General features: G+C 39.3%; 1 protein-coding gene across 2 annotated transcripts in view; it reads right to left on the reverse strand.

Annotated features, from left to right (window-relative positions):
- MAPK12 (mitogen-activated protein kinase 12) overlaps positions 1 to 27,800 on the reverse strand; it is a 48,087-nt gene extending 20,287 nt beyond the window's left edge. Inside the window, exons 1-6 of one of the 2 annotated variants that reach the window (XM_060777777.2) lie at positions 27,469 to 27,800; positions 20,577 to 20,706; positions 15,057 to 15,115; positions 11,656 to 11,767; positions 6,129 to 6,158; positions 2,882 to 2,929 (exon numbers count right to left, since the gene is read on the reverse strand). In XM_060777777.2, the coding sequence (XP_060633760.2) occupies positions 2,882 to 2,929; positions 6,129 to 6,158; positions 11,656 to 11,767; positions 15,057 to 15,115; positions 20,577 to 20,706; positions 27,469 to 27,584 (495 nt within the window). In that variant the 5' untranslated portion in view covers positions 27,585 to 27,800. The remainder of the gene's footprint in view (positions 1 to 2,881; positions 2,930 to 6,128; positions 6,159 to 11,655; positions 11,768 to 15,056; positions 15,116 to 20,576; positions 20,707 to 27,468) is intronic. The other variant, XM_060777778.2, reaches the window with a different exon arrangement.

The following is a 27,800-nucleotide window of genomic DNA, read 5'->3' on the forward strand; positions in this document are numbered from 1 at the left end:
AAACAATTAAAAACCATGGCATCAATATGCCATCATACAAAGTCAATACAACATTATTCATAGCGTCTCTTAGTTAAAATCAAGATCCAATCTCATCATCCAGTCGTTCCTGTTCCGATATTTGTTACACTGTCTTTTCAAACGCCCGCTCGAACAACCAGGTCTTAACCTTCCTACGAAATGCTAGCAAAGAAGGGGCCGATCTAATGTCTTTGGGAAGGGCATTCCATAGCTGAGGGGCCACCACTGAGAAGGCCCTGTCTCTCATTCCTGCCAAACGTATTTGTGACACAGGCGGGATCAAGAGCAGGACCTCTCCAGACTATCTTAATATCCTAGCTGGTTTATAGGAGGAGCTACGTTTGGACAGGTAAGTTGGGCCAGAACCATTTAGGGCTTTATAGGCTAAAGCCAGCACTTTTAATTGTGCCTGGTAGTAAACTGGCAGCCAATGGAGCTGACGCAACAGAGGAGTTGTATGCTCCCTGAGTGCCGCTACTGTTAGTAACCTGGCTGCCACCCGTTGGACCATTTGAAGCTTCCGGAGAGTTTTCAAAGGCAACCCCACGTAGAGCATGTTGCAGTAGTCTATGCAGGATGTAACCAGAGCGTGGACTACTGTGGCCAAGACAGACTTCCCAAGGTACGGGCGCAGCTGGTGCACAAGTTTAAAGAAATGTTCTGTGTAAAGAACATTTAAGAAGGTAGGGTAGGATCTGTGCTGCCACCTTTCATAGGAACACAGGAATGATGAAGAAGAGAAGTTCTTGGCCGGGGGGGGGGGGGGGGGGGAATGTGGAGTAGAGTGATTGGTCCCCTCTATTCTCACCAAATCACATTATAATTTTTCATTTCCACGAGGAAATAGCTATTTCACTTATACATTCCTCCCTAACATATACTGGGAGATAATGCTCACTCATTGTGCCTGACATGAGTTTCAGCACTATCCAAAGAATCACTTGTGTTGAAACAAGAGCTGTTGTTTCAGAGAAATGCAGCTGTCCACTTAGTTTTGATGTCCTTGTTTATGTTAAATGGCACTTTTGGAAGTAACAAAACACTGCTCTGAAAAAGCCTATTCATGGTGCATTATTTATTGGCATATCAATCAGAGAGGGCATCACAAACATATCCAATTCACATCTAATTGTGACCCGCCTCAAGTCGTGGGGAGAGGCAAGTAAGAAATAAAATTATCATCATCATCATCTTTTTAAAAACCTGTTACAACTGAATGATTAACAAAATTAATTTGCCCACTTTCAGGTATTTGAGTCTCCTGATTTTCTTAAACCAGTTGCAATACTGTGCTGGATCATAATTCGGTAAAACCTGATATCTCTTCTCCGTCTTTCTCATAGCATTCCCTGCAGATTCTCCAGCAATGTCTCATAAGGATTATTTATTTATTTACAGTATTTTCAGCCCTAAGAGGACTCAGGGCAGATCACAGAACACATATATGGCAACATTCAATGCCATTTATAAACTGACTAGACAGACAACTGTACACAGACAGAGGTATATATAGGCTTTCCCATCTCTGGCATCTTGGAGGTTGTGCTTGATTCTGGCCATGGGGGTGCTGTCGCTCCATCTTTCCCGTTGAAGAGCTTTGTTAGTAAACTTCCTCCCTGATCGAATTGCAAACATTTTCTGGCATTTCCTTATGGGTGCCTTAAATATCTCCCTATTTTAAAGCAGTACCTACTTATCTACTCACAAACTGCTAGGTGGGCAGAAGCTGGACTAAAGGCCAGGAGCTCACCCCAACCTGGGCTTCGAACTTTCAACCTTTTGATTGGCAAGATTTACTGCAGCTAGCGGTTAACCTGCTCTGCTAAAGCCCGGTCTGGTATCCTGTGATACTGGAATTAAGAAGGAAAAGGGATTCTGTGAAAAGCCTGGCAATGTATTTTCTATCAGAAGGAACAAAGTACCTGGCTGATTTGAGAGGGGCGCACATCTAACCTACACAGCAGGATCTCACAGTCTTTTTTAAAGGGTCTACAAGGGATGACATATAGAGAAGTGTTGGAGGAGTCCAGATAGCTTCATTTTAAGCAGCTAAGTCTGGATCCAATCCTGTGCCAAACTTTAAACTTACACTGATTTTTTTAGACATGAAAAAAGTTAAAATAATATAGTCGATATCGATCTTATATGAATCTTCGAGTTCCATAATATTCACCTGTCAGACAACATGTCTATTTGGGATTCTTTGACTGTTTTTGGCTGCTACAGTTTCTAGCATTCAGATACAAATATTCTTTTAATCCCTGACGTTCTCTTCCTCTTTTTCCTTACATAGTAGCTTGGCAGCTCAAATACAGTGAAGGTGCTGCAGCAAAAATTAAAGCAATATGCAAGGTGGTCGGACAAAACTAGCAACTTATGTTTGTTTGCTAAATCCATTTTGCTTTGCAGTGATTTCTTAACAGTGCTGATTTCAACAACGGTTTTAGGTATTTCTAAATTCTAGTATTATAAAATGTCTTCCAAAATGGAAGATCACAATAGAACACTCTAAGCTTGAACTGGATCTAAATTATTAACATCAGACCAATTAACATGCCATAGTTTTCCAAAGGAAACAAAGGCTTTGTGGATATGCTAACCAACATACAAGTGACCCTTGCATTATCTCCTCACAGAATGAAATGATTGAGAAGTGCAGAAGGATCATTCAGGAGGTAGTTTCCTCACTTTACCTAATGTTAGGGCCATTACTACTGAATAAATGTACGTCAGATTTGTGAACACAATATTCTACTATTTCAGTAGAGATGTCAACTACCATGATACAGCACCACATTTGACATACTTTCAAATTCCAGTTATTATAAGGAAAGTCGGTTGTGACATTGACATTTCTTACCTTCAGTTCGCAGTCTTCATTTACTGCTAGGTTTCCAGGTTTTAGGTCCTATAAATATATATTTTAAAACAGCTCTGAAACGGAATAGTCTCTAGATAGAACAAATGCAATTTTAAATATATTCAGTGTTTCTTTTCAAATGAGGCCAACATTTCAGGCAGATCACGAAAAGCAGCCAAAAACAAGCAGTGGCAGCCTGCATGCATATGAACTGGATGGTTGCCCAAATCAGAGCACCGGGAGTGATGCCTGTGGTAACTGAGCCATAAAGAAACAGAGGCAGTAAGCAATAACAGTGCTGAGAACTAAAAGAAGCCAAACATCAAGCTACGTATTTCAACTGAATGTCTGAAGCCTGTTGAATTTGCAGATAAAATTCTGAAAACTAATTTAAAATTGTGACAGGCCTGTGAGAAAAGCTCCATGCCTCTTTAGTTTTAGTGCTAAGCCCAAATAGGTCGAACCTAGATGAAAGGCCAAGCATGCTAGTGCTGGTATCATTCCTACTGAGGCAGTACCTTTGTTTGGTTCAGAGCAGGCATGGTGACAAAGGCTGAACTTTGGCTCCTTATAATTTAAGACACAACAATATATATATATTCAGCAGCTCATTATAATATTTTTAATGAGAAAACTGAAGAAAGAGTTCTCTTCTTTACTCCCTTCCACATTCTTGATAATTAACTACAAAGAAATGGTCACACTGTGACATTTACAACACAATACTGGCAATAATAAATAGTACCTATTGCAAAGGAGTCAAGGAATATCAAGAATAAGAGATCTAGATTTTCCTGTTCTGGCCAATTCTCTTTTTAGAGTAGGGGAGAGAAGATTCTGGCCTGAGCAAGATTGCATTCTTGCAAGTTTTGTGAATAAACTCTGTAACTTCTACCAATGCCACTCCTCTTGTCAGCTTTGTTTTGGCCATACACTGCAGGGAATTCCTGCTAACTCCAATCACTAATCAGGCTGTGGGATTCCATAGAGTTCAGTAAATGCTTTTTAATATTTATGGGAGATGCCATCCAGAGTTTTGGATTTGGGTACCATAATCCCAAGCTCTGTCTCTCCTTTACGACTAATGCCAAGAAAGCTGTCATTGTCTGCATGCAGTGAATGGCTGGATGCTAGTGAAAAAAAACTACCAACAAGATAGATGTACTATTGTCCAGTAGGAAATTCACCCTAGGATTGGGATCACAGCCTGTACTGGATAGGGTTGCACTCCTTCCAAAAGATCAGGTTCATAACTTGTAATTGTAATATAAAAAGCTCTCAGAGCCAATGTTGCTCCTGGAAAGCCAGTTTGTTGCGGTGGCCGGGAGTGCCTTTGATTCATTTTGTTTGGTGTGCTAACTATGCTCTTTCTTTGGGAAGGCAGATATGGCTACAATGATTCATGTCTTAATTATCTCTCAATTAGACTACCATACAACACTTTACATGCAGCTGCCTTGAGAATGTTTGGAAGGTATAGCTAGTACAAAATACAGCAGCCAGACTGGTTTCAGTTGTGCATTTTAGAGACCACAAAAATGGTCTTGCAAGAACTGCACTGGTTTTCAATTTGCTTCTGAGCTAAATCCAAGGTGTTGGTTTTGACCTACAAAGCTCCAAACAGCTTGGGTCAGGATATCTGAGACCATCTCCTCTCATATATGCCTATTAGACATTTGAAATCTTCAGAGCTGGTCCTATTTCATTTCCAAACAGCTTGTGAAGGAAGGTTGGTGGGGACACATAATGAGGCTTCTTCTGTGGCTGCACCTCATCTGTGGAACTAGGAGCCCCCGATGGTGCAATGCGTTAAACCCTTGTGCTGGCAGGTCTGCTGATTGAGAGGTCAGTGGTTTGAAACCAGGGAGATCAGGTTGAGCTTCCTCTGTCAGCTTCAGCTCCCCATGCAAGGATATGAGAGAAGCCTTCCACAAGGATGGTAAAACATCAAACATTCCCTGGGCAATGTCCTTGCAGATGGCCAATTCTCTCACATCAAAAGCGACTTGCAGTTTCTCAAGTCGTTCCTGACACACACACACACACAAACGTTCTATAGAACTCCCTACCTAAGGAAATTAAGCGGGCCCTAGCTCTTTTAAGCTTCAAGCGTGTGCTGTTCTGCAAGGAGTTTAATGTTTGAAAATATTTTAAGAGTTTAAAAATGGATTTTAGGAGTTTTTTTTAGGATACTTTCAAAACAGCATTCAAATATTGGGTTGCTATGGGTTTTCCAGGCTATATGGCCATGTTCCAGAAACATTCTCTCATGATATTTTGCCTGCATCTATGGCAGGCACCCTCAGAGGTTTTGAGGTCTGTTGGAAAATAGGCAAGTGGGGTTTATATATCTGTGGAATGTCCAGGGTGGGAGAAAGAACTGTTGTCTGTGTGAAGCAAATGTGAATGCTGCAATTGGCTATCTTGATTAGCCTTGCAGCTTCAAAGCCTTGCTGTTTCCTGCCTGGGGGAATCCTTTGTTAGGAAGTGTTAGCTGTTTTTTATTGTTTCCTGTCTGTATTTTCCTGTTTTTTGAATGTTGGTCTTTATTTATTATCTTGATTCTACAGTGTTTTTAAATACTGGTAGCCAGATCTTGTTCATTTTCATGGTTTCCTCCTTTCTATTGAAATTGTTCAGATGCTTATAGATTTCAATGGGTTCTCTTTATAGTCTGACATGGTGGGTGTTAGAGTGGTCCAGCATTTCTGTTTCCTCAGATAATATGCTATGTCCAGGTTGGTTCATCAAGTGCTCTGCTATGATTGCCTTCTCTGGTTGAATTAGTCTGCAGTGCCTTTCATGTTTCTTGATTCATGTTTGGGCAATGCTGTGTTTGGTGTTTAAATTTAAATATTTAAAATGTATTTAAATAAGTTTCTTTTAAAAAAAAGGTTTTCCACCTCTGCACGGCTTTAATTGTTCATCTCCTAGAGGGGAAAAGGAAAAGGCCTAAGGCTATTAGGAATTGTGGGAGTTGGAGTCTAAAACACCTGCCGGGCCAAAGTTTGCCCATGCCTGACTTAGAGAGTTCTTGTGGGTTGGAAAGCAATACAGAAAAACTTTAAATTAATAAGAAATACAGTTAAAATATTGGGAGAGTCAAGCTAAAAACAACTAAACCAATAATCATACCAAAACATTCTTTTAAAAAGATTTTAAAGGCAATTAAAATACAATAATGATCAAAATATTAATACTACACATATACAAACAGAAAAAACTTGAAATGAGTAATTTCACTTACCCGATGAATTATGCCTGATGAATGAATATACTGTAGGGAAAGAAAAATACCAGCACTTATTTTTCATCTGAAACAATAATAGGGGCAATGACTGAGCTTGGACTGTTTTGGAAAACAAATTTGAGAATTTCCTAGCCAGCAGGGTTAATTGATTTTATTTTGAATGGAAGCTGGAGATTTCTCTAAATTGTAATATAAAAAGTCATGTTTCTGTGCCAAGACTTGTCTTTCTGTCACAGTACAAAAGAAACCAGGATTGTCCCTTGTAAAACAAGACATTAACCTACATAAGTATGATATCTCATTGCTACAGACCAATGTGCTTCATCTTAATCTGTATATACAGGAAGCTACACTTTCCCTAACTAGTATAGTTCAAATGTTGCTGTCGCTTGCTCTTCATTGCAAAGACTAAACAGACTGATAAAACACACTAAACTGAAGGCCAGAGCAATGGTTGCTTATGCTTTTCTACAACGCAGTTCTACCTGGATTCTCCTTTTGTTTTCACTTTGCTCAGGAAGATAACTGCTAGCCTTCAATTTAATTCTATGCATGCAAACATTAATCTTCGCTTTCCCCTCCACCATCAGGAGACAAAACAAAGTTCGGAAATGTAGTAAGAGTGCATTGTCACAGCATATCAAGAGAGCCTTCTGTAGAAATGAAAGCTAACCACAAGCCTACAGAATCCTATTGCTGGAAGGAATGGCCAAAGGAATTTTCCTAAATAACTGCCCAAGATCTAACAATTCATAGAAAAACAAGGTATTTCCTTTGAGCCACATCCTCACCAGCCAAAGCACTCTTTTGATTTCAATATGTCTATTCTGCCACCTAGGAGATTAAGATCAGAGATTAAGGCCCTGCTCTCAGTCCTGCCACCTCTGCAGGCACATCTGGTGGGGATGAGAGACAGCGCTTTCTCAGTGGTGGCCCCTCAGCTGTGGAACTCCCTCCCCAGTGATATTAGAGTAGCTCCCTCTCTCCTGGCCTTCAGAAGGAAAGCTAAAACCTGGCTCTGGGGTCAAGCCTTTGGAGATTAACTACAGTGCAATAATAACTATGAAATATGTGCAATGGTCAAAATTGACAATTTTCACTCTGACCTATCAGCTGAAAGAGATGCACTTTAATGAATTCACTGTAAAGCTGTGGTTCTCAACCTGTGGGCCTGCAGATGTTTTGGCCTTCAACTCCCAGAAATCCTAATGGCTGGTAAACTGGCTGGGATTTCTAGAAGTTGTAGGCCAAAACACCTGGGGACCCACAGGTTGAGAAACACTGTTCTAAAAGCTGCACATCCTGTCTGATCTTGGAAGCAAATCAGGATTATCCCTGGTTAGTACCTGAATGGAAGACTTTCAATGAATACTGGATGCTGTTGGTTTTATTTCAGAAGAAGGAATTGCCACATATACGTATTTATTGCTCAAGAACCTTAAAAATATATATAACTTACCTGAGGACATTAAGATACATATACACACATTCATAAAGAGAAAACACAAGATACTAGCAAAGACAAATTGCTGTACTGTTCTCACAGAAAACTAGCATTAGTATTTGGGACTAATAGATATAGCTCGTGGTTGGTATGCAAATGTGTGAAGGCTGCATAACACAATGAATCCCATTTTCTGCACTGTGGTTTGGACTGTTTGTTATCCTAAGTGTATTCTTAAGATCAGGAGTGATTGTGTATACTCAAAGGAGCATGTGAGCAGATAAACTCCACAAATAGCCCTGGAACAAACATACACAGAGCATGTTTAGCAGAATAACTTAATGGCACAAAGGTGAACCAAGGACAATGTAAGTGGATTTTGCGTGATCACTCCTCTGGCAGAGAAATGTCCCTCAAGGTAGATAAGCTCCTTACTGATATTTTTTTCCAGATAGATTATATTTCATTAGGTTGAATACAAACTAGAGAAAAACATCCTTATGTAATTATGTGTGCTTTTTTCATGTCAGGAGTAACTTGAGAAACCGCAAGTCACTTCTGGTGTGAGAGAATTGGCCATCTGCAAGGATGTTGCCCAGGGGATGCCCAGATGTTTTGATGTTTTGCCATCCTTGTAGGAGGCTTCTCTCATGTCCTCAAATGGGGAGCTGGAGCTGATAGAAGGAGCTTACCCACGTTCTCCCCTGATTTGAACATCCGACTTGCTGCCTTCAGTCCTGCTGGTACAAGGGGTTAACCTGTGCTGCTGGGTTATGTATTATGTATGCTGTAGGAGGATGAACAATAAGCTCATAATGGAGAAATTATGTGTGGTGCAGGAGAAGAAAATAATTTCTCCACTACGAGCTTATTGTTCATCCATGTGCAACTGAAGCTGATTTAACCAGACATGGGTGACTACGTCAATGCTGAAAACATTTGGGAACCACCAGAAATGGTACCGGAAGTTGCATCCGTACAGGTCAAATCGTACTGCTCTGGTGGGGAACAAATATGCCCAATAAAACAAAACACACAGCCAAAAAATGTGTGGAGATAAAATGTCATAATTAAAAGTTGGCAATCGTGTTTGTCAAGGGCAGCTCAAGCTATCTCCTAACATCTCTCTGTGGACTTTGTCCACTGCCTCAAAGCTTGGAAAAGCAATTTTTGAGATGACATCCCTTAGAAAGCCCAGCTAGCACAGACAATGCTTATGCTGGCTAAAGATGAGTTAGAGGCCAAAGAAGTTACTTTTCCAAGCTGTGTTCTGTCTGTCAAACAAATAAAGCACCATTTTCCAACTCTCTCTCTTTAATTATTATTATTATTTTCTTTCTTTCTGTACTTTTATTGGGATGTTTTCAGAAATAACACGTTTCAGTGCCATTCAGTCCACTGTAGCTCATCAGCTGACAAACAGCTTGTTATACAAAACAGAGGAAACAGTCAGAGAAAGAGTGAGAAGAATTAGGGCAACATGGTGAACTTTTGTTTGTGTCAAAAATGGTTTCTTAGTCACTGATGCTCTTATGTAAACTGGAATCCTGACTCTTTTTAAAAAAAAAATAGACCATCAAGAGAGCTTTACCCTTTTATTACGTAATGCTTTTGCATCTTCATTTCCTACTGAGATAATGGATCATTTCAGCCATAAATGTGTGATAGGGCAGCAAAATTGTCTTTCTGACCTACCAGGCACGAAAATTGTACTTTCTACCCTACCAGGTACAATTGTCCTTCCTTGGCTCTGCCATGTATACTTCAAATTGCTTGGCTGATTCCCAGATTGCCCATTTTTGAAGGAAAGGGAAATAGAGAAAAATAGCCAATGCCACATAGGAAAGAAATAATTATTTTAAAACTATATATCTGGATCAGAAAAAGAAGTCTGCATCCTCTATCACAGCCTATATTGTGTACCTTTATGCACTGTTAGCTATGTCACAGAGGTGCCAAAGAACCCTCTTAGTGAATTGTGACAATGAATAATAGAAAACCAACAAGTGTTCTGATGCACATTGGCAATGTCCTATTGAATACTGGATCTCACTGTGCATTGGTCTGGGTGAACAATGCTCGTTTTACTACCTCTCCTACATAGTAATGTAACAGTAGTCTCTTACTGACTAGACATTGCGAAACATCAATTGCATTTCCTACAGGTTTTAAGTACACTTATTAAGGACATAAGTCCTCAAGTGAATTCTGGTCATTGGCAATAAAGCATTTTGAACAGTTTACAGCTTTAATTACAGACATAGCAGATTTTGATTGCTTGGCTTAGAATAAATACCAGTTAAGCCAAGTTATGAAGTGCAGCTGATGACAAGATAAATACTCTCCTTTATTTTTCATTCTTCCATTTGCACTGAGCACATGAGTTACATAAGGCACTTGGATTTGATTGGGCTGGGGTTAGGTAGTGGGCCAGGAGAGAACTTATGAGAAAGAGCAAAAAAATAAGTACTATTGAAATTTGGCATGTAGATTAACATCTCATATGTGTTCTTTCTTTTACTATGTATGCAAATGTCTTTATCTAAGAATGGATACCATTGCCTCAGGAAAAAATATTTTTAGTCAGCACATCAAATCAATCTGCAATCATACTTCATTCACAGTGAGCCTTCTAAACTACCATATATACTCAAGTATAAGCCGGGTTTTCAGCCCTTTTTTAGGCTGAAAAAGCCCCTCTCGATTTATAGTTGAGTCAAATTTCTTTATTATTTTACTCTGATATTATTATTATTATTACATTTATTATTTTACTCTATTTTACTCTTTATTATTATTATTATTATTATTATTATTATTATTATTATTTTACTCTATTATCGGCTATGGAACGCCCTACCCATTGACATCAGGCAGGCCCCTTCGCTACTGGCATTTCGGAAGAAGCTTAAAGCCTGGCTCTTTGAGCAAGCGTTTGGCTAATCAGCGCAATTAAACATAGGATGACGGTAAACTGAACATAGGAACGGCTCAAGGATTATGAGATTGGATTTCATTTGTGATCGAGGCATTATGTATGATTGTTGTGTGTTTGCTTCTGTGTATGATGTGTTTTAACTGTTATTGCTATGTTAATTAATATTGTGTAAACCGCATTGAGTCACCTAATTTAGGTTGAGAAACGCGGTATAGAAATAAAGCAAATAAATAAATAAATAAATAAATATTATTATTATTATTACATTTATTATTTTACTCTCATTATTATTTAATCAGAGCTGGAAAGTCTTATCTTAAATAACCATTTTAAAAAAATATTCAAAAACATTTAACCTACCGATGCCTCAATTAATGTAATTTTATGAGTATCGATTTTTCTTTTGAAATATACCAGTAGCTGCTGCATTTTCCACCCCCGGCTTATACTCGAGTCAATATGTTTTCCCATTTTTTTGGTGATAAAATTAGGTGCTTCGGCTTATAGTCAAATCGGCTTATACTCGAGTATATATGGTATATATCACAGAATTATTACAATCCAGCAAAAAGTGTCTGTTTCTGAGCCAACAGTAACCATACAAAGCTCTATAAAAGAAACTATTGAGCACAGGGAGACCAAATCAATTTCTCTGCTCTCTCTTACTTCTTTTCTTCCAGTCCTCTCACTCTCCCTACCTGCCTGATAGGAGTTTACGTGTGAAAGCTATGTGTGTGATCCTCAACTAAACTGCAGCAAATTTAATGATAAATAGAACAATTACTCTTTAAATTTTATGTCCCAAAATTGGTTTAAGGAAAATCTGTTCTTGCATTTCAATCTACTACACATTTAAGTCAGTAATGTAAACCTTGCTTAAGAGATAACCTAGCTCAATATTGCACCTTGAAAATAAAATGTATTTTTTAGATCAAAGATTTAACATTATTGCTTCAAACCTCATTTCAAATTAAGTTTACACAAGCAATCCTGATTAGTACCAGTTTGAAAGACACTCTATACTGAGATAAAATCAAACCATGGGTTTTGTGTGGAAGGCGAACTATAGCAATGTCAGCATGGGCTGTTAGGAAAATATCAGGGTATCAATAACATCAACAACAACAACGGAGATGACTAACCTTTAGGCCCTTTAACATTTGATAGACTAGGAATTGGATTCTATCTTCAGTTAACTTTTCATGCTTCATTATTTTACTCAAGTCTGTTCCCATAAATGGCATGACAAGGTAGCTAATGGAAAAAGAACACAGATTCAAAACATTGTAAACTCATAAAGGTCAAACCATAGCATGAATGTTACAAATATAATCTTTTCTGTTAATTGTTTAACCAGATAAAATAGTGATACAAAATAGATTCCCAAATGAGTTGCTCTTTTCAGAAGCCTTCACTAATAAGAGATATATTTTTTAATTGGTCACAATCTATCCATTTATCATTTTTTCCCAAATTTTCTTAAACACATTACAGGAATTAAGAGAGAAATATCAATTTGAAATGATGTCATTACAGCTGGATTCCTTTTTTAAACTAGTTATCAATTTTAAAAAAATGGATTGATTCAGTGGAAATAAGAATTGTTTATTCCAGAACATTAATGGCTGGGAAAGAAATTTCATAGAAAGGAAGATATGCATTTTGTAAGACAACTAAGAAAACTCAGATTTACGGTGAAGAAAGGCAGGAATGGCCAACATGAGATTATGGGCCCATCCAGGCAGGGCCCATAATGTGGGAGATCCTGCAGTTTTATTTGGTTTCTGGATGCACTGCTGGAAGGTCAGGAAGGGCATCTAAACCCCACCCCAGGAAAGCAAGGGTTTTGGGGAGAATTGTGGGGACTTTAACCTGTGCCCAACCGGTTTTCTTAAACCCAGTTGGGCACGGATTAAAGGCCTGTGTGGAAGCAGCCTGCAATATGAGGATGTTCTCCAAGCGCCCTGTGGCCAGTCAATAGCTGTTTTGAAAACAGAACTAAACCTTGGCTGCTATCCAACTGCAATAACTATGGAAAACATTGTGCAGGGGTGCCTCAAACACTTATGTTTGTGGAAGCCTTTTATCATACAAGTATAAGTCACTAAGAGAAGTTAAGCCAAGGCCTCCCTTTTGTAATGCTTTTTTATGTAGATTGAGAGACAGAAGAAAATGCTATTGATTCAAAGCTGTCCAGTACAATTGCAAAAACACTTCAACTCACACAATAGGGCAAATTTAGCCCATCTCACATAATCCACCTCGTTTTCAACAGTCTCCCTAGAATTGGCATGTACAGAGTAGGGAAAACCAGGCAGGAAATCCCAATTTGAGCTGCTATCTGACAACTCTATCATTACTGAAGATAGAAAGTTGTGAAAATGTCTAAAAATTGATAAAAACAAGGGAACATCATTTTTAAAAAAAATCAGTTCCTAAAATCAAAGTGAATGTTAGTCAGAGAAATCCTTTCACATTTCTATTACATTCAGATGTCACACTGACTTATAAGCCGCAGGTCTAGATGTTTATTTACAACTATGTTCTATTGAATTTAGTGTAATTTAATGAATCCTGAATATACATGCAATTGCCTTAGGCTGTTACACAAACTTTAGCCTGAACTCATCAAAGTGGAAGCACTGCAATCCACATGAAAATGATTGACTAGGTAATAAGGGATGCAAAGGACAAAACACGTTTGGCTTCTTAAGGCTATATTTAGAGCAGAGGAAACAAACAAAGCTTTCTGATCAATAAACTGGCTGAGCTCAGAGCCAAATTTAATCTTCAGATGGCTGATCATCTTCGGCAAATGAAAACATAAATGTGCACTCTCCCCTGTGATTTTATTACAGTTAATTTGCTGAAACTCATGAATATTTCAAAGCCAAATGGAAATAGCTCACTAATTGGTCTGACAACACACAGGTAGTTAGCAAGAGTCATTTGTTGAAGCGGCATCCGAAGTCTAGGTTTTAAAATAAAAATGTTCATCATTTATATTACTGCATATGTATTTAACAATAAAAAGAATTCCACATGCAAAATTAAAAACAGGCATCACCTATATAAAATTTATATTCCATTCAGAAAAAAGAAACAATAGAGGGAAACAGAATGTATAAAAGGATACATTGCTAAAACATCAACAATTAAAGGAACATAAATGGAAAATATGTCTCACGCTACTGGCCAGCAACCATTTGGTAGAGTGCTAATTCTAAAGATTTTGGAAAGCAGTAGCCATTGTTTTAAATTAAGGATTTTTCACTAGAATTATCTTTGCCTGGATCTCCACTTAATCCGCATTCTGAAACTGAATTATATGATTGAATTCTTTAACCGAATTTTTAAAAACTGCTGTTTGTGTTTAATTCTGCTTTAATTTTTGTATTTTTGTATATTTTATGTCAAGTCGGTTGGAGTCCCCTTTGGGGAGATAAAGCAGGGTAATAATAATAATAATAATAATAATAATAATAATAATAGCTGTGTAGATCCAGCCTTTGTTTCTGATTGACAGTGGACAGTTTTCTTTAATAAGGTGTTGGCAAGGGACTTCAAACCAAAACGGGGGAGGACTTAATCCAATTGTAGGTTCCAACTGTACTGTCATTGAACCAATGTAATTTATGAAACACTGACTTAACCAAGAGCTTTTATACACCAAGGGCCAAATTGGTTTGGAATAAAACAGTTTCACTGTGCAGATGATTACACTGACATTTCTGGAGCAGGTCAGGAAGGCGATTACATTAATAACGGAAGACGGCCTCAAACTGGTTTCAGAATCTGCAGTATCCATGACTCGGCAGGTGCCGAGGAATACAGGTTTCCCCCCCAATTCCCTACCAAGATATGAACCAGCATATAAAGTGGGGGGAAAGGGGGAAATGACAGCAGTAGATATAGTCAACAACTTGTCCCACTGTGCTGGTTTAAGGGCTGCTAGTGAAGCTGCCATGCAGAAACCAAGTCGGCTCAGAACTTGAAAGTGTAGATACTTCCAATGACTATCTGAAGAGGCCCACTCCGAATCAGCATCAGGGCAGGTGCCTTGTCAAGATGTATCTACACTGCAGAATTACAGCAGTTTGACACCACATTAACTAACATGGCTTGGAAGCCCGGAATTTATAGTTTTGCAAAATATTTACTCTTCTGTCATAGAGCTCTGGTGCCACAACAAGCTACAAATCCCAGGATTCCACAGGATGAGGCCATGACGCTTTGGCTCCATCTAGGCCCAAAATGCAGGACCTGTCTTGGTAAAAGCGGATTCATATGGAATAAAAAAGGTTTCTGGGGTTTATTCCATATTAATTAAATACTTCATTAGATCCAGGCCTTCCTGAAAGGTCTGGGCCTAATGAGGTATTGGGCCTATGGGGAGCCACTGGAACCTATCTTTTTGAAAAATTACGCTGATCCAAATGCTAAGGAGAGATCTTTAAAAAACAACCACTTCCCATGGAACCTGTGGGAGAAACACAAATTCTAACATAAAGTCCAAACTCTCCCATAAAAAATCAAAACTTACAAGTCATTAAATTTATCCAGTGATGGATCTGGGGTGAAGACATCCAGTAATCCAATTACCTATGAAAGAGGAAAGGAGGACATATTAGGGAAAAAAAATCATCATTCTACAATTCTTCCTGCCCAAGACACGTGAATGCAATCATTCTGAAAAGAAATACTGATAACTGAACCCAGGGCCACCAGTGGGAAAGTCCAGAAATTCTCAAAGTCAGCTCCCAACAGATTTCAACCATAATGGACAATGGTATAAGATATGGGAATTGTATTCCAAAACCTTTGGGGGACCAAATGATCCTTAGGCCTGGGTTAGGTAAACAGTGGCACAATAGTAATATCAATGCATCTCATATTGAGGGCTGGATCCTAGCCACTGAGAAAAAGTTGTCATTGCAGAATGCAGGTTTCTTCCTTCTTCCCTTTTTTTTGCCCTTCTAAAGCCAACCCTAAGGGATTCGGGGCCTTCATGATTAGTGGATTTTAATTATTACTGTTTTTCTGAGGGTACCTTTGGAACTAATCCATAGTATAAAAATCTCTGTGAATTAATTTGCAGGAAAACCCTGCTTTAACACCTTAGGACACTAACTAGCTTTTGGTATGAATATTCATAGGGAACAGCTTGCAGAAAGCTAATAGTGTAAGGGTTAATATCAATGGGAATAGGAAAAAACATTCTGCTTACTGATGTGTAAATACAATGATAATCCTAACCATTTGCTGGAGCAGTAATATTACAAAATGGCTAAGACAATAAAAATGATTCTTTTCAATGGAGCTGAATACTGAGATCAAGATAACACTCTCTGTTCCCAAAGTACCTTGATTCACAACCATACATGTCAACATTTAAACACAGTAAATAAAAACTGGATAAAATTTCATTGCCACAGGAATGAAGGAAACCATAAATGTTTCAACTCACATAACAACATTACTTCTACAAAGTTAACAGATATCTGATACTTTGACTTAAATGCTTGCTTTGTTTATTGTATAAGAAGCTATTGATATTTATGTGGTGGAAAAAAGGGTGATTGAAGGCAGTGCCAAAAATGGTGTATCTTATGTGAACTGGCTTAGGTCTTATAAACTGCCCCTTCTCCTCTCCTTTTCTGGTATGACCTTGAGAAAATTGGAATATTTGCTTCCATTTTTAACTAACTGCAGCTTTGTGTTATGATCAAATCAAGATGAATTATAGTTATGTAGATTTAACAATGGTCTATTGGGGGAAAACCAACTTCAGATCTATTGTCTGAAGAAGTTTATTTAAAAAGAATAGTTGAGATTAACTATATTTAACATATTTGTTTAATGCTAACTTTTAGTTAATTGAAACCAGGAATGAATGTGTCTAATCGGTGACAACATTAGAAGTGGAGACAGTGGCTTATTAATTTCAAAAATTGCTAAAGTACTTCGAGTATAGTGATCATGGATCCTTAGAGGTCATTGCACTATAGCTCCAAGAATCCCTGCCCACCAGTTAGTCTGTTGTAGATCAGCCAGAGACTGATGGTTTAACTGATGATTTAGAGAGGATTGTGGGCTTTCCTGTGGCACAAAGTGATGGGGCCTCAAGTCTGGGAAATTCAGATCTTGGAAATGATGTTTCTTTCTGTGAGAAAATTGGCTCAAAAAGTGTAGGGCCTCAAGGCCAGTCCAAGGAGTCAGAAGTAGCAACAACAGATAAGGAATTGAGTGAAGACTTGTGTAATAAGGAGTGTTCCCAGGAGAAATTACTTGTAGCTTCGGAGATCAACAAAAGTCTTTGTTTACAAATCAGAGCCAAAAATAGATTATGCAGGTCTGAGAGATTACATGGGAAAGTTAGGGAGAAAATTCATGGGAGACGTAATGCTTTTATGAGTGTCTATTAAACAACAAGTTGTTTACCTTAAGGGCAGTTCAGGCAACACTGCATTAGAATGAGAAGCTAAGCATGAGTTTTCTTGTTCTTGGTTCAAGTCAAGCCTTAGTTTTGGATTTTAATATTCCGGAAGTTTTCTATGTTTTTGTTCATGCACTCCTATTCAAGTTTTTTACTAGTTATACCTTCTTGCTTGTGGGCTTATGCTGTACCTGTGATTTCTGGCTGTTCCTGGACTTTTTCACCTCTGGAACTTTATGAGACATTTGGATTATTGTTTGGTTATCACCTGTTGCTAAACCTTTTTGGATTATATGCCTTCTTTTCTTATTCCTGCTTTTTTATGTTTTTTATGTGCTTTACAATAAACTGCTTATATTCCTGGACTCTTGTATGGTGTGGTGGTCATAGGTGTTTCCAGGTCTGGAGTGCAACACAGCTTGATTGAGAAACCAAAGTCTAACAACACTTGAGGGCTCAAGTTATTTATTATGCTTTAATCTGTTGTTTTAAAAGAACTGTGATTAATTTGGTCCCATTCCTTTGCTTGAGTAGCAAAGCAATGGGACCAAACATTCCTATTACAATACACTTACAAGGATTGATTACAATGGGCTCTTGATTATGTGTTCTTTTCTTATATCCATCAAATTTTAATGGCTTTAATCCCATAGATTTGTACTGATTTTTTTAAAAAAATATTTTTACTGGTGTGTTAGTTTTTATTCTGGAGGTTTTAATATTCTATAAAGCATCTTGAGACCCAGAATTGGAGAAAAGGTGGAAAATAAATGGGAAAAAGCAGTGGTACAACTACTAGTAGTGAATGATGAGAAGAATAATGAAGTCTAATGAAAAAGGCAGGGCAAAAAAATGGCACCAGAGAACACCTCATTTTCTTAACACAAAATTGCTTTATTTTGAAACCATAATCAAGATTCAATGGTGCTCTTGAGTATCTATCCATCATTAGTGTGAATTTCTTCCCTATTATAGTATTCAGTTTTCCCAAATATAAACATATGTACATGTGTCTTCAAGTAGCCAGTTGACTTATGGAGAGTCCAAGAATTTAACCCAGGGTTTTTTTTTTGTTTTTTTTTAGGGCTGTGGGGGATTAATAGGAAGCTGTAGGAGGAAGGAGTGAGATTCACAAGACGTATACTTTAGGATCCTGTCCATTTATCTGCACCTTGGCAAGCTTATCTGAAGACTAATTTATATGTAGCAAAGATTGTTTTGAAGTAAAATATGCTGTGCCAACAACACTCTCAGATTCTGAATAAACAGATATATAATAAGGGCATTTCTCTCATGTTTAAGCAATTTATCCTTGAGTGTTATGCATTAAAGATCAGTAGAGAAGTCAAGTAGTTCTGACAGTCACAGAACATCATCCATGTTTTTGCCTTATAAAAAGAGACTACAGCTGTTGTGCATTAAATCCCATAACATGTCCGGTTTTTGTAGGCAGCATTTATGTTCTTGTACACTAGGTTCTCAATTTTTGCAAAGGTTTGGAGTTCAGAACCCTCAAAGTACAAGAAAAACATTTGAATCTAACCTTTCCCACTATTTATGTTGCTGCTGTGTGTGTATGCCTGCCCCCCACCCCACAAGCATGTGAACAATTTCAACAAAAAAGAGGAAACCATGAAATTAACAAAATCTGGCTACCAGTATTAAACTAACTCTAAAATAAGGACAGTAAATAAAGAGCAACACTCAAAAAAGGGGAATTCCAGACAAGAATAAATCAGGGCCAGCTAACACCTCAGAACAAAGGATTCCCCCAGGCAGCAAACAGACAGATTTTGAAGCTGCAAGACCATTAAATGCTAACCAAGTTGGTCATTTACAACATTCTCACTTTACTCAAGCAGACAAGAGCTCTTTCTTCATTAAAGAGATACTAGGGGACAAGTGGGAAAGATAGAAAGTTTATCATCAATGGAGAAGTTATCATTTCTGAAACCTTTCAAGGAATGCTGAGCGGACAGGTTTACTTGGATCTATTTGAAAGCTGAGCACACTTGCTCTTCTTCAAACAGAAACTGGCTTGCTGAATTCAGGAGTTTGATAACCGGGCAAAGTATGTTGCCTTGAGAATCAGTGATAAGAATATAGCCAATGTTTGGGGAAAATCCTTTTTGAAATAACAGCTACCAGAATTTCAGATCCAGCATAGCCAATGACCAAAAAATATAACTTTTGGAATAATGTCTATATTTGATTTTAAGATGCCATCAATGGTAACATGGTAGCAATGGTAACAATGGCAACAAGTAGTCTGCAGCAATAGGTCCTGCAGATTACTTCAACCAGAGAAGTCAGCTGTAGCAGAGCACTTGATCAACCAAGCTGGACACAGCATATTATTTGAGAACACAGAAATACTGGACCACTCTAACAACCACCATGTCAGACTATACAGAGAAACATTGAAATCCACAAGCATGTGGACAATTTCAACAGAAAAGAAGAAACCATGAAAATGAACAAAATCTGGCTACCAGTATTTAAAAAACCCTCAAAAATCAGAACAGTAAATAAAGAACAACACTCAAAAATGGGAATTCCAGACAAGAAATTATCAGGGCCAGCTAATCACCTCCCAACAAAGGATTCCCCCAGGCAGTAAAAAGCCAGACCTTGAAACTGCCCGGCCATTAAATGCTAATCAAAGTGGCCAATTGAAACATTCACACCAGCCTCAAACAGACAAGAGTTCTTTCTCCCACCCTGGACATTCCACAGATATATAAACCCCATTCTCCAAGTTCCCAACAGACCCCTCAACCTCTGAAGATGCTTGCCATAGAAGTGGGCGAAATGGCAAGAGAGAATGCTTCTGGAACATGGCCATACAGCCCGGAAAACTCACAGCTACCCAGTGATTCTGGCCATAAAAGCCTTCGACAACACATTCACAGGGTTTTCTTAGTTAAGGAATACTCAGAGGTGGTCTTGCCAGTTCCTTCCTCTAAAATATAGCTACAGCTTCCCATCCAACTATTAACCAGGGTTGAGCTTGCTTAGTTTCTAAGAATTAGACAGTATATAATGCCTTTAGGGTATTTAGACACTGATGTTTCTTTAAATTAACATAATGACTGGAAATGGGAGAAGAAAAATGTCCCCAATATATTTCATCCTCATCTGCATCTCCTCAGCTCTCGACCTCTTTTTCTTAATGTGTTCTACATTACTGCCTATCTCCCCTGAGATTTCAAAAAGCCTACTGAACTATCAACTTAAATTAAACTCACATCAATTCTGCTAAATCTCCAACTTGCTTACCCTTCTGTAGGATACAGCCTACATAATGTTTTCATCCTCTTGACATGCACTCACATGAAAATGCCCCACAGTAATAGGAACTGCTACCATAATTCATCCACTCTCAATTAGCTTGGATCCTAAAAGGATAGATGTTCAAAGAAAGCAAGCCCTCTTTCCCATGAATGGCAAGGTTATGAGAAGAAATATGAAAATATTCACAGACATATGTGCACCTATGAATAAACATACGAGAATGTGTTAGAAAGAAGATCAGTAACTCCTGAACATTTTATAGTTATATGCCTAGTCACACTGTGAAAGAGATAATAAGGAAAGGGAAAGAAGTCTGTAAGTCTTAGTACTCACGTTTTCATGCTTCATGTGTTTGAGGAGCCGCAATTCCCGGTAGGCTCGTTTGGCAAAAAGATCCGATTGAAACGGACGGTACAACTTCTTGATAGCCACTTTAGTTCCACTTTTCCTGTCAGTAGCTGAGCTTAAAGGAAATGGAAACAGAACGTCTGTGAATTAGAGCTTGGCAGAAGGATTACATATCTCAGAAAAGGGACAACACATTTAGTGGGGACAAAGGACAAGCAATTAAGTAAGAATAGCTGACAAAAATCAGTTCCTGGCTCCACAATTCTGGCCAAAACAGGAATATGTATGTGTGCTTCACTGGGATATTATGTGTAAATAAATAAAGGTGGTTGCGTGAATGAAGGTACTTCTCAACCTGTAGACATAATTTTAATAAAATAATATTTTATTTGTCTATTTGTTTATTAGGAGAGACAGGCAGATTCCAGTCAGTTACAGTAGCCATTTCTTTAAATGTCAGATTTGGCTGTGGTGGCACTTGCCTTAGGTCCATCCCTCTTGGATTACTGCAATGAACTCTGCAAAGGGGCTGTTTTGAAGAGTGTTCAGAAACTTTAATTGGTTCAAACAGGTGCACCCAGACTGCAAAATGGCCTGGCTACAGGGTGAGTAAAACTCTGTTGTTGCAGAAACTTCACTGGCTACACATACTAGATGAAGAACCTCATTGGTAAAAGCCAACTCTTTTAGAAGGAGGTTAAAGACCAAATAGTCAGTTGGGATGCGAATCACCACAAGTATTGTGCATTGGGATAGCACCTTCTATGTACGATTGATTTAGTCCATGTAGAACAGTGTTTCTCAACCTGGGGGGTCGGGACCCCTGGGAGAATCACATGGGGGTGTCAGAGGGGTCGTAAAAGACCATCAGAAAACACAGTATTTTCTGTTGGTCATGGGAGTTCTGTGTGCAAATTTTGGTTCAATTCTATTGGTGGAGTTCAGAATGCACTTTGATTGTATGTTAACTATAAATCCCAGCAACTACAACTCTCAAATGACAAAATCAACACCCCCCAACCCTAGCAGTATGCAAATGTGGGCGTATTGGGTATCTGTGCCAAATTTGGTCCAGTGAATGATATGTACATCCTGCTTATCAGATATTTACATTACGATTCATAACAGTAGCAAAATTACAGTTATGAAGTAGCAATGGAAATAATTTTATGGTCGGGGGGTCACCACAACATGAAGAACTGTGTTAAAGGGTGACAGTATTAGGAAGGCTGAGAACCACTCATGTAGACAGTTATCAGAGACAGCAAGAATTCCTTTTCTCCCTCTCCACTGGTGTTTCCTGATGCCACGTGATTTAGATCTGAGACAACACATGCAGGCACCTTCTAAGAACACTTTGCTTCTCCTTTCACTTTGTCAACCTTTGCAGGAGGAGAAGGAAGAAAAAAATCTGCACTTGACACTTCAGACAGAAGGGAGCCATGGTGGCACAATGGGTTAAACCCTTGTGCTGGCTGAACTGCTGACCTGAAGGTCGGCAGTTCGAATCCATGAGATGGGATGAGCTCCTGTCTGTCAGCTCCATCTTCCCTGGTGGGGACATGAGAGAAGCCCCCCACAGGATGGTAAAACATCTGGGCGTCTCAAGGGCAATGTCCTTGCAGACGGCCAATTCTCTCACACCAGAAGCGACCTGCAGTTTACTCAGTTGCTTTAAAAAAAACCAACTTCAGACAGGGATGCAGTAACATCTGTGGCTGTGGCCAAGCCCATTAGTTCCTCATGAGGTGAGAGAATGCTATCTAGTCTCCACTCCAAAGTAGTTCCTCATTCCTGTTATAGTCAAATTTTAACTAGCTGGAACATGGCTCTGACTCAGTATTAAGAATCTATTTTAATATACTGTTGCATGTTACACTATATTCTTGTACTCTTGTTCTAATAGGTTTCCCAGAAGCAACAATTTGGTGGCAATGGGAACAAATCACTGAATGTGATGGGTCTTGATTTTGATCCAGTATAGCTGTTTTATGTTCTTAATGTTCTGTATTAAATCAACATTCTTTGTATCTTCATTCAAGTTATTTCAGCCCCATCATTCAGGACAAACTTTCACAAGATCATTTACAATAAAAATGTATAGCAGAGCAAACCATATCTAAATCTTTATGGTAAATAGCCTGTTTTTTCTTATCTGTCTTCATATGGTTGTTGTGCTGACAAGTTATTTAACCACCTGAAGCAAAGCCACGAATGTCACCTTCCCCACACAGTTAAGTCAAAGTGTCATGTACTTAAAGCTGGCCAAGTTGTGTTGGCATATCAAACACAACCCCCCAAATACTTGTGGTGGCAAAATTAGAATACTATACCAACAAATTGGTTGGTTTTTCAATATACAGTACTCAAACCTGCTGCCTGAGACAGCAGCTTCGTTCTACCTAATGGGTGGTCTGGCATTGACAGACAGGCAGATGTCTTAGTAATTCTCTGTGGGACAAAAGGAATGCAAGGAACTGCCCAACTATACAGCTCAAAAGCACTTGAATGCATTAAAAAGAAGCTTATCTCTTCCCCGCAGGCCCTTGTGCACAACTCCATATCTGACAGCTGTCCGTCTCTTGTATTTTATTCTTCCAATGTGTGTCCTCATCATTAACGGTTCCCAGAACTTTTGCCTCCAACTTTCCATCCTCACCATGAAGACTGGAGGCAGTAAAAACGTAGGCTTGTATATATATATATATACACACACACACCTTTCTCCATAAGTGTCGTCCTTGACACTTGACATATGTACAAGAGGTGAAAATCCAGCAGGTGAAGTGCAGAAAGACAGTGAATTTGATTTGTTAGAACAACAGAAAAAAAAGAAACAATCAGGGCCAGATAAAATCTCCCAACAAAGGATTTCCCTAGGCAGGAATCAGCCAGGGTCTGAAGCTGCAGGGCCATTCAATACGAATCAAGGTGACCATTTGCAACATTCACACTTGCCTCAACCAGACAAGAGTTCTTTTTCCCACCCTGGACATTCCAGAGATATATAAAACTCACTTGCCTTTGACAATACAGAAAAAAGAAGTCTAACAGCAAACCATCAACATGCTATCAATCCCACGAATGGGCTGGATAAATTCAGAATAATGTTAAAAATGGAATTTATAAGATATTCAGACATGAGAGAATGATTTCTTTTAAAATGCTACATTGTTGGTGTAGGAGGTTAGGGATTTTTTTTATAATGTTGTAGAGATGAAATAATTGATGTATGGAGTGAAAAGCAGCATGGAAGACATTAAAACAAAACTTGTCATAATTGATAACTGATTTCTTGGACTGGGGATAAACAACAGGTAACTTTTTTTACTATTTTAAAAATTGGAAACCTTTTATGGACTTGATGGAAAGGGAAAAATGAATGGTTTTGATGTCTGAAAGGATTTGAAAGAGAATTTGTTTAAATGGCAGAGAAGGAGGTAGGAAAACCATTTAGGTATGAACCTAAATGGTTCTGGCCCAGCTTACCTGTCCAAACTGATCTCTCCCTATGAACCATCTTGGAGCTTAAGATCATCTGAGGGGGGCCTGCTCTCGGTCCTGCCTCCCTCGCAGGCGCAATTGGTGGTAATGAGAGACAGGGCCTTCTCAGTGGTGGCCCATTGGCTGTGGAACTCCCTTCCTAGAGATATTAGATCAACCCCCTCCCTCCTGACCTTCTGCAAGAGAGTGAAAATGTGGCTTTGTGACCAAGCCTTTAGAGAACTGGTGCAATAGATAGACTTGGAACAATGTGCAATGACCATTGGAACGGCCCAGATTACGCTCGTGGATTACGTGTTGAACTCTGAATGTATTGTTTTAAGATGTTTTAATTGTTTTAGTGTACTTTTTAAATCTATTTTAATATTTATTTAAGTGTACATTATCTTTTAAGTCATGAAATAATTGCTTGTGTGTTAAACCACCTTGAGTCCCCTCCAGGGTGAGGAAGGTGGAGTAGAAATGTCATAAATAAATAAATAGTAAGTTATGGAACTATAGCTGCTGATAAAAAGACTTGAACTCTTCTTCTCTCTTTTTTTTCTTTTCCAGTTTCTTTTAAAACAGTGAAAACCTCTCATTAATAAGATTTTATAATAAAACATTGGGAACTCATTTCCCACAAGGAACATTGCTTCCTACTTTTTCTCCCCAGCAGGAAGTTCTCTGAAATACAGTCAACAAAGCAAAATAGTGAGTCACTTCCAGATGGGCTCAAGGCAAGAAATTTTCAGGGAAGTGGGTGTGCTGGGATGAGATGAAGCATTTCCTTGTATCGCCCCAAATATTTAATTCCTTGCACATGGCCTGTTGTCCAGTGCAACGTTTACATGCATGAAACAAGCTCTTCAACACATATATAACTGCAGATTTACATTATTTTGATGCACTAAAAGTTTATACTAGTATGTTTTTAAAATGAGAGTTATAACACAGGCCTGCAATGAAAACAGTTTTCCAAAATGTATCTTTCCTTAAGAGTATTTTGGGAAGCTGAATTCAAAACACACACAAACACAGAAAAAACACTGCACCATGCACAGTTCTTTCAAAAATTTGATTCCCCAAATTTTTGAATGAACCCAAATAATGATGGATCTGGACCAAACTTGGCATGAATACATGACATGCCCAAATTGAAAACTGGTAGGTTTGGAGGGAAATTGGCCTAGACATTTTGGAGTTATAGGTACTGGGATTTATAGTTCACCTGCCATCAAAGAGCACTCTGAACTCCACCAAAAAGTGAATTGGACCAAACTTGGCACACAGAACCATCATGACCAACAAAAAATACTGGAGGTTGTAGGGGGAAAATTCACCTTGATTTGGAGGAGTTGTAGTTCACCTACATCCAAAGAGCACTATGAACCCAAACACCGATGGATCTGGACCACACTTGGCACACATACCTGATATGTTGAAATTTGATTATCGGGGGTGGGGGAACTGACCTTCCTTTCTGGGAGTTGTAGTTCACTCACAATCGGTGACTTCCACAATTTTTGGTTGTGTCAGGAGCAACTGGAGAAACTGCAAGTCGCTTCTGGTGTGAGAGAATTGGCCATCTGCAAGGACGTTGTCCAGGGGATGCCAGGATGTTTTGATGTTTTTACCATCCTTGTGGGAGGCGTTTCTCATGTCCCCGCATGAGGAACTGGAGCTGATAGAGGGAGCTCATCCACACTCTCCCCAGATTTGAACCTGCGACCTGTCGGTCTTCAGTCCTGCCAGCACAAGAGTTTAACCCACTGCGCCACCGGGGGCTCCACTTCCACTAATGATGGATCTGAACTAAACTTGGCATCTAGAAGCCCCATGACTAACTCACCCTACTGGAGGGGTTTGAAGGGATTGACTCACCATAGTGCAGTGGTTCTCAACCTTCCTAATGCTGCAACCCCTTAATACAGTTCCTCATGTTGTGGTGACCCCCAACCATAATATATTTTCATTGCTACTTCATAACTGCAATTTTTGAACTATTATGAATCATAATGCAAATATCTGATAATCAGGATGTATTTTCATTCATTGGGGCGTATCGGGAATTTGTGCCAAATTGGGTTCAGTGAATGAAAATGCATCCTGCTTAGCAGATATTTATGCACTATGGTGGGTCAAACCCCTCCAGTAGGTTGAATGAGTCATGGGGCTTCTGGATGCCAAGTTTAGTTCAGGTCCATCATCGGTGGAGGACACGGTTTCTCTGGTTGTGAGTGAACTACAACTCCCAGAAAAGGTCAGTTTCACCCCAAACCCCTCCAGTAAACAAATTTCAACATATCAGGTATGTGTGCCAAGTGTGGTCCAGATCCATCAGTATTTGGGTTCACAGTGCTCTCTGGATGTAGGTGAACTACAACTCACCCAAATCAAGGTGAATTTTCCCCAACGACCTTAATAATAATAATAATAATAATAATAATAATGTATTATCGAAGGCTTTCATGGCCGGAATCACTGGGTTGTTGTAGGTTTTTTCGGGCTATATGGCCATGGTCTAGAGGCATTTTCTCCTGACGTTTCGCCTGCATCTATGGCAAGCATCCTCAACCCAATAATAATAATACTTTATTTATAACCTGCCACCATCTCCCCAAGGGACTTGGAGCGGCTTACATGAGGCCAAGCCCAACAGTACATCAATAAACAAAAGCAATAAACAAAAACAATAAATACAATACAATTAATATAAATCACATATAAACAATAACCAATAAACAGTAACACACAAAGATTTACAAAACCTATGGCCGGGCCAAAGGTAATAGTTTAAAATTTAAATTCAGTATTTTCTATTGGTCGTGATGGCTCTGTGTGCCAAGTTTGGTCCAATTCCCTTTTTGGTGGGGTTCGGAGTGCTCTTTGATGGCAGGTGAACTATAAATCCCAGTACCTCCAACTCCAACATGTCCAGGCATTAGGAAGGTTGAGAAACACTCGTTTTAAGGGGTCATTAAAAGGCTAAATTCCTACAAAACCAGCATTCCCCCCCCCCCCCTTTTTTTTGGTTCAACATTCTGAAGAAGCATATTTGAGGTCAATTCAGGATCTCCAACCCCTACAAAACCAGCATTCGTGTTGTTTATTGTTGTGATGGGACACATTTGCGCCTGAGGCGATTTGAAAAGTGAGAACGCCCAGTTGGTAGTGGAGTTGCGCCTTGGAAGCCAGTGCTGAGGCTGAGAGAGAGTGGCTCACCCGAAAGGGGCGTGAAACCGCGTTAATTCTGCAGTGTAGATGCCCCAATGCTCCAATTCTTCCCCCTTTCCCAGGGACAGAGCCCCAAAGAGACCCAGTGAGGGAGGTTCAGGCGTGGCCTCCTCTTCCCCCCTCCCTCCCTCATTCCCTTCCTCTTTCTCGGACTCACCAAACGGCGCCATAGGCTCCGGAGCCCACCGCCTGCAGCTCCCGGTAGCGCTCCCTGACCTCCCACACCGTCTTGGTGATCTCCTGGCGGTGGAAGCCTTTCTTGGGGGAGGACATGGCGTCGCCCGCCTGCCTGGCTTCCTTCTCTCCCCCTCAGTCAGACTCGCTTCCCTCCCTCCATTCACTCGCTTCGACAACGACGGGGAGGAGGAGGAGGAGGAGACCTCTGTGTGAAAAAGCTTTCCAGCTGCTGGAGGGAACTGATAGGAGCATTTTTCCCCCTTGGCCTCGAAGGGGAAGCCCGTGTTGGCCTGCTTTTCCCGCTTTCATTTC

This window comes from Anolis sagrei, chromosome 5, assembly GCF_037176765.1.
Source record: "Anolis sagrei isolate rAnoSag1 chromosome 5, rAnoSag1.mat, whole genome shotgun sequence".
NCBI lineage: Eukaryota > Metazoa > Chordata > Lepidosauria > Squamata > Dactyloidae > Anolis > Anolis sagrei.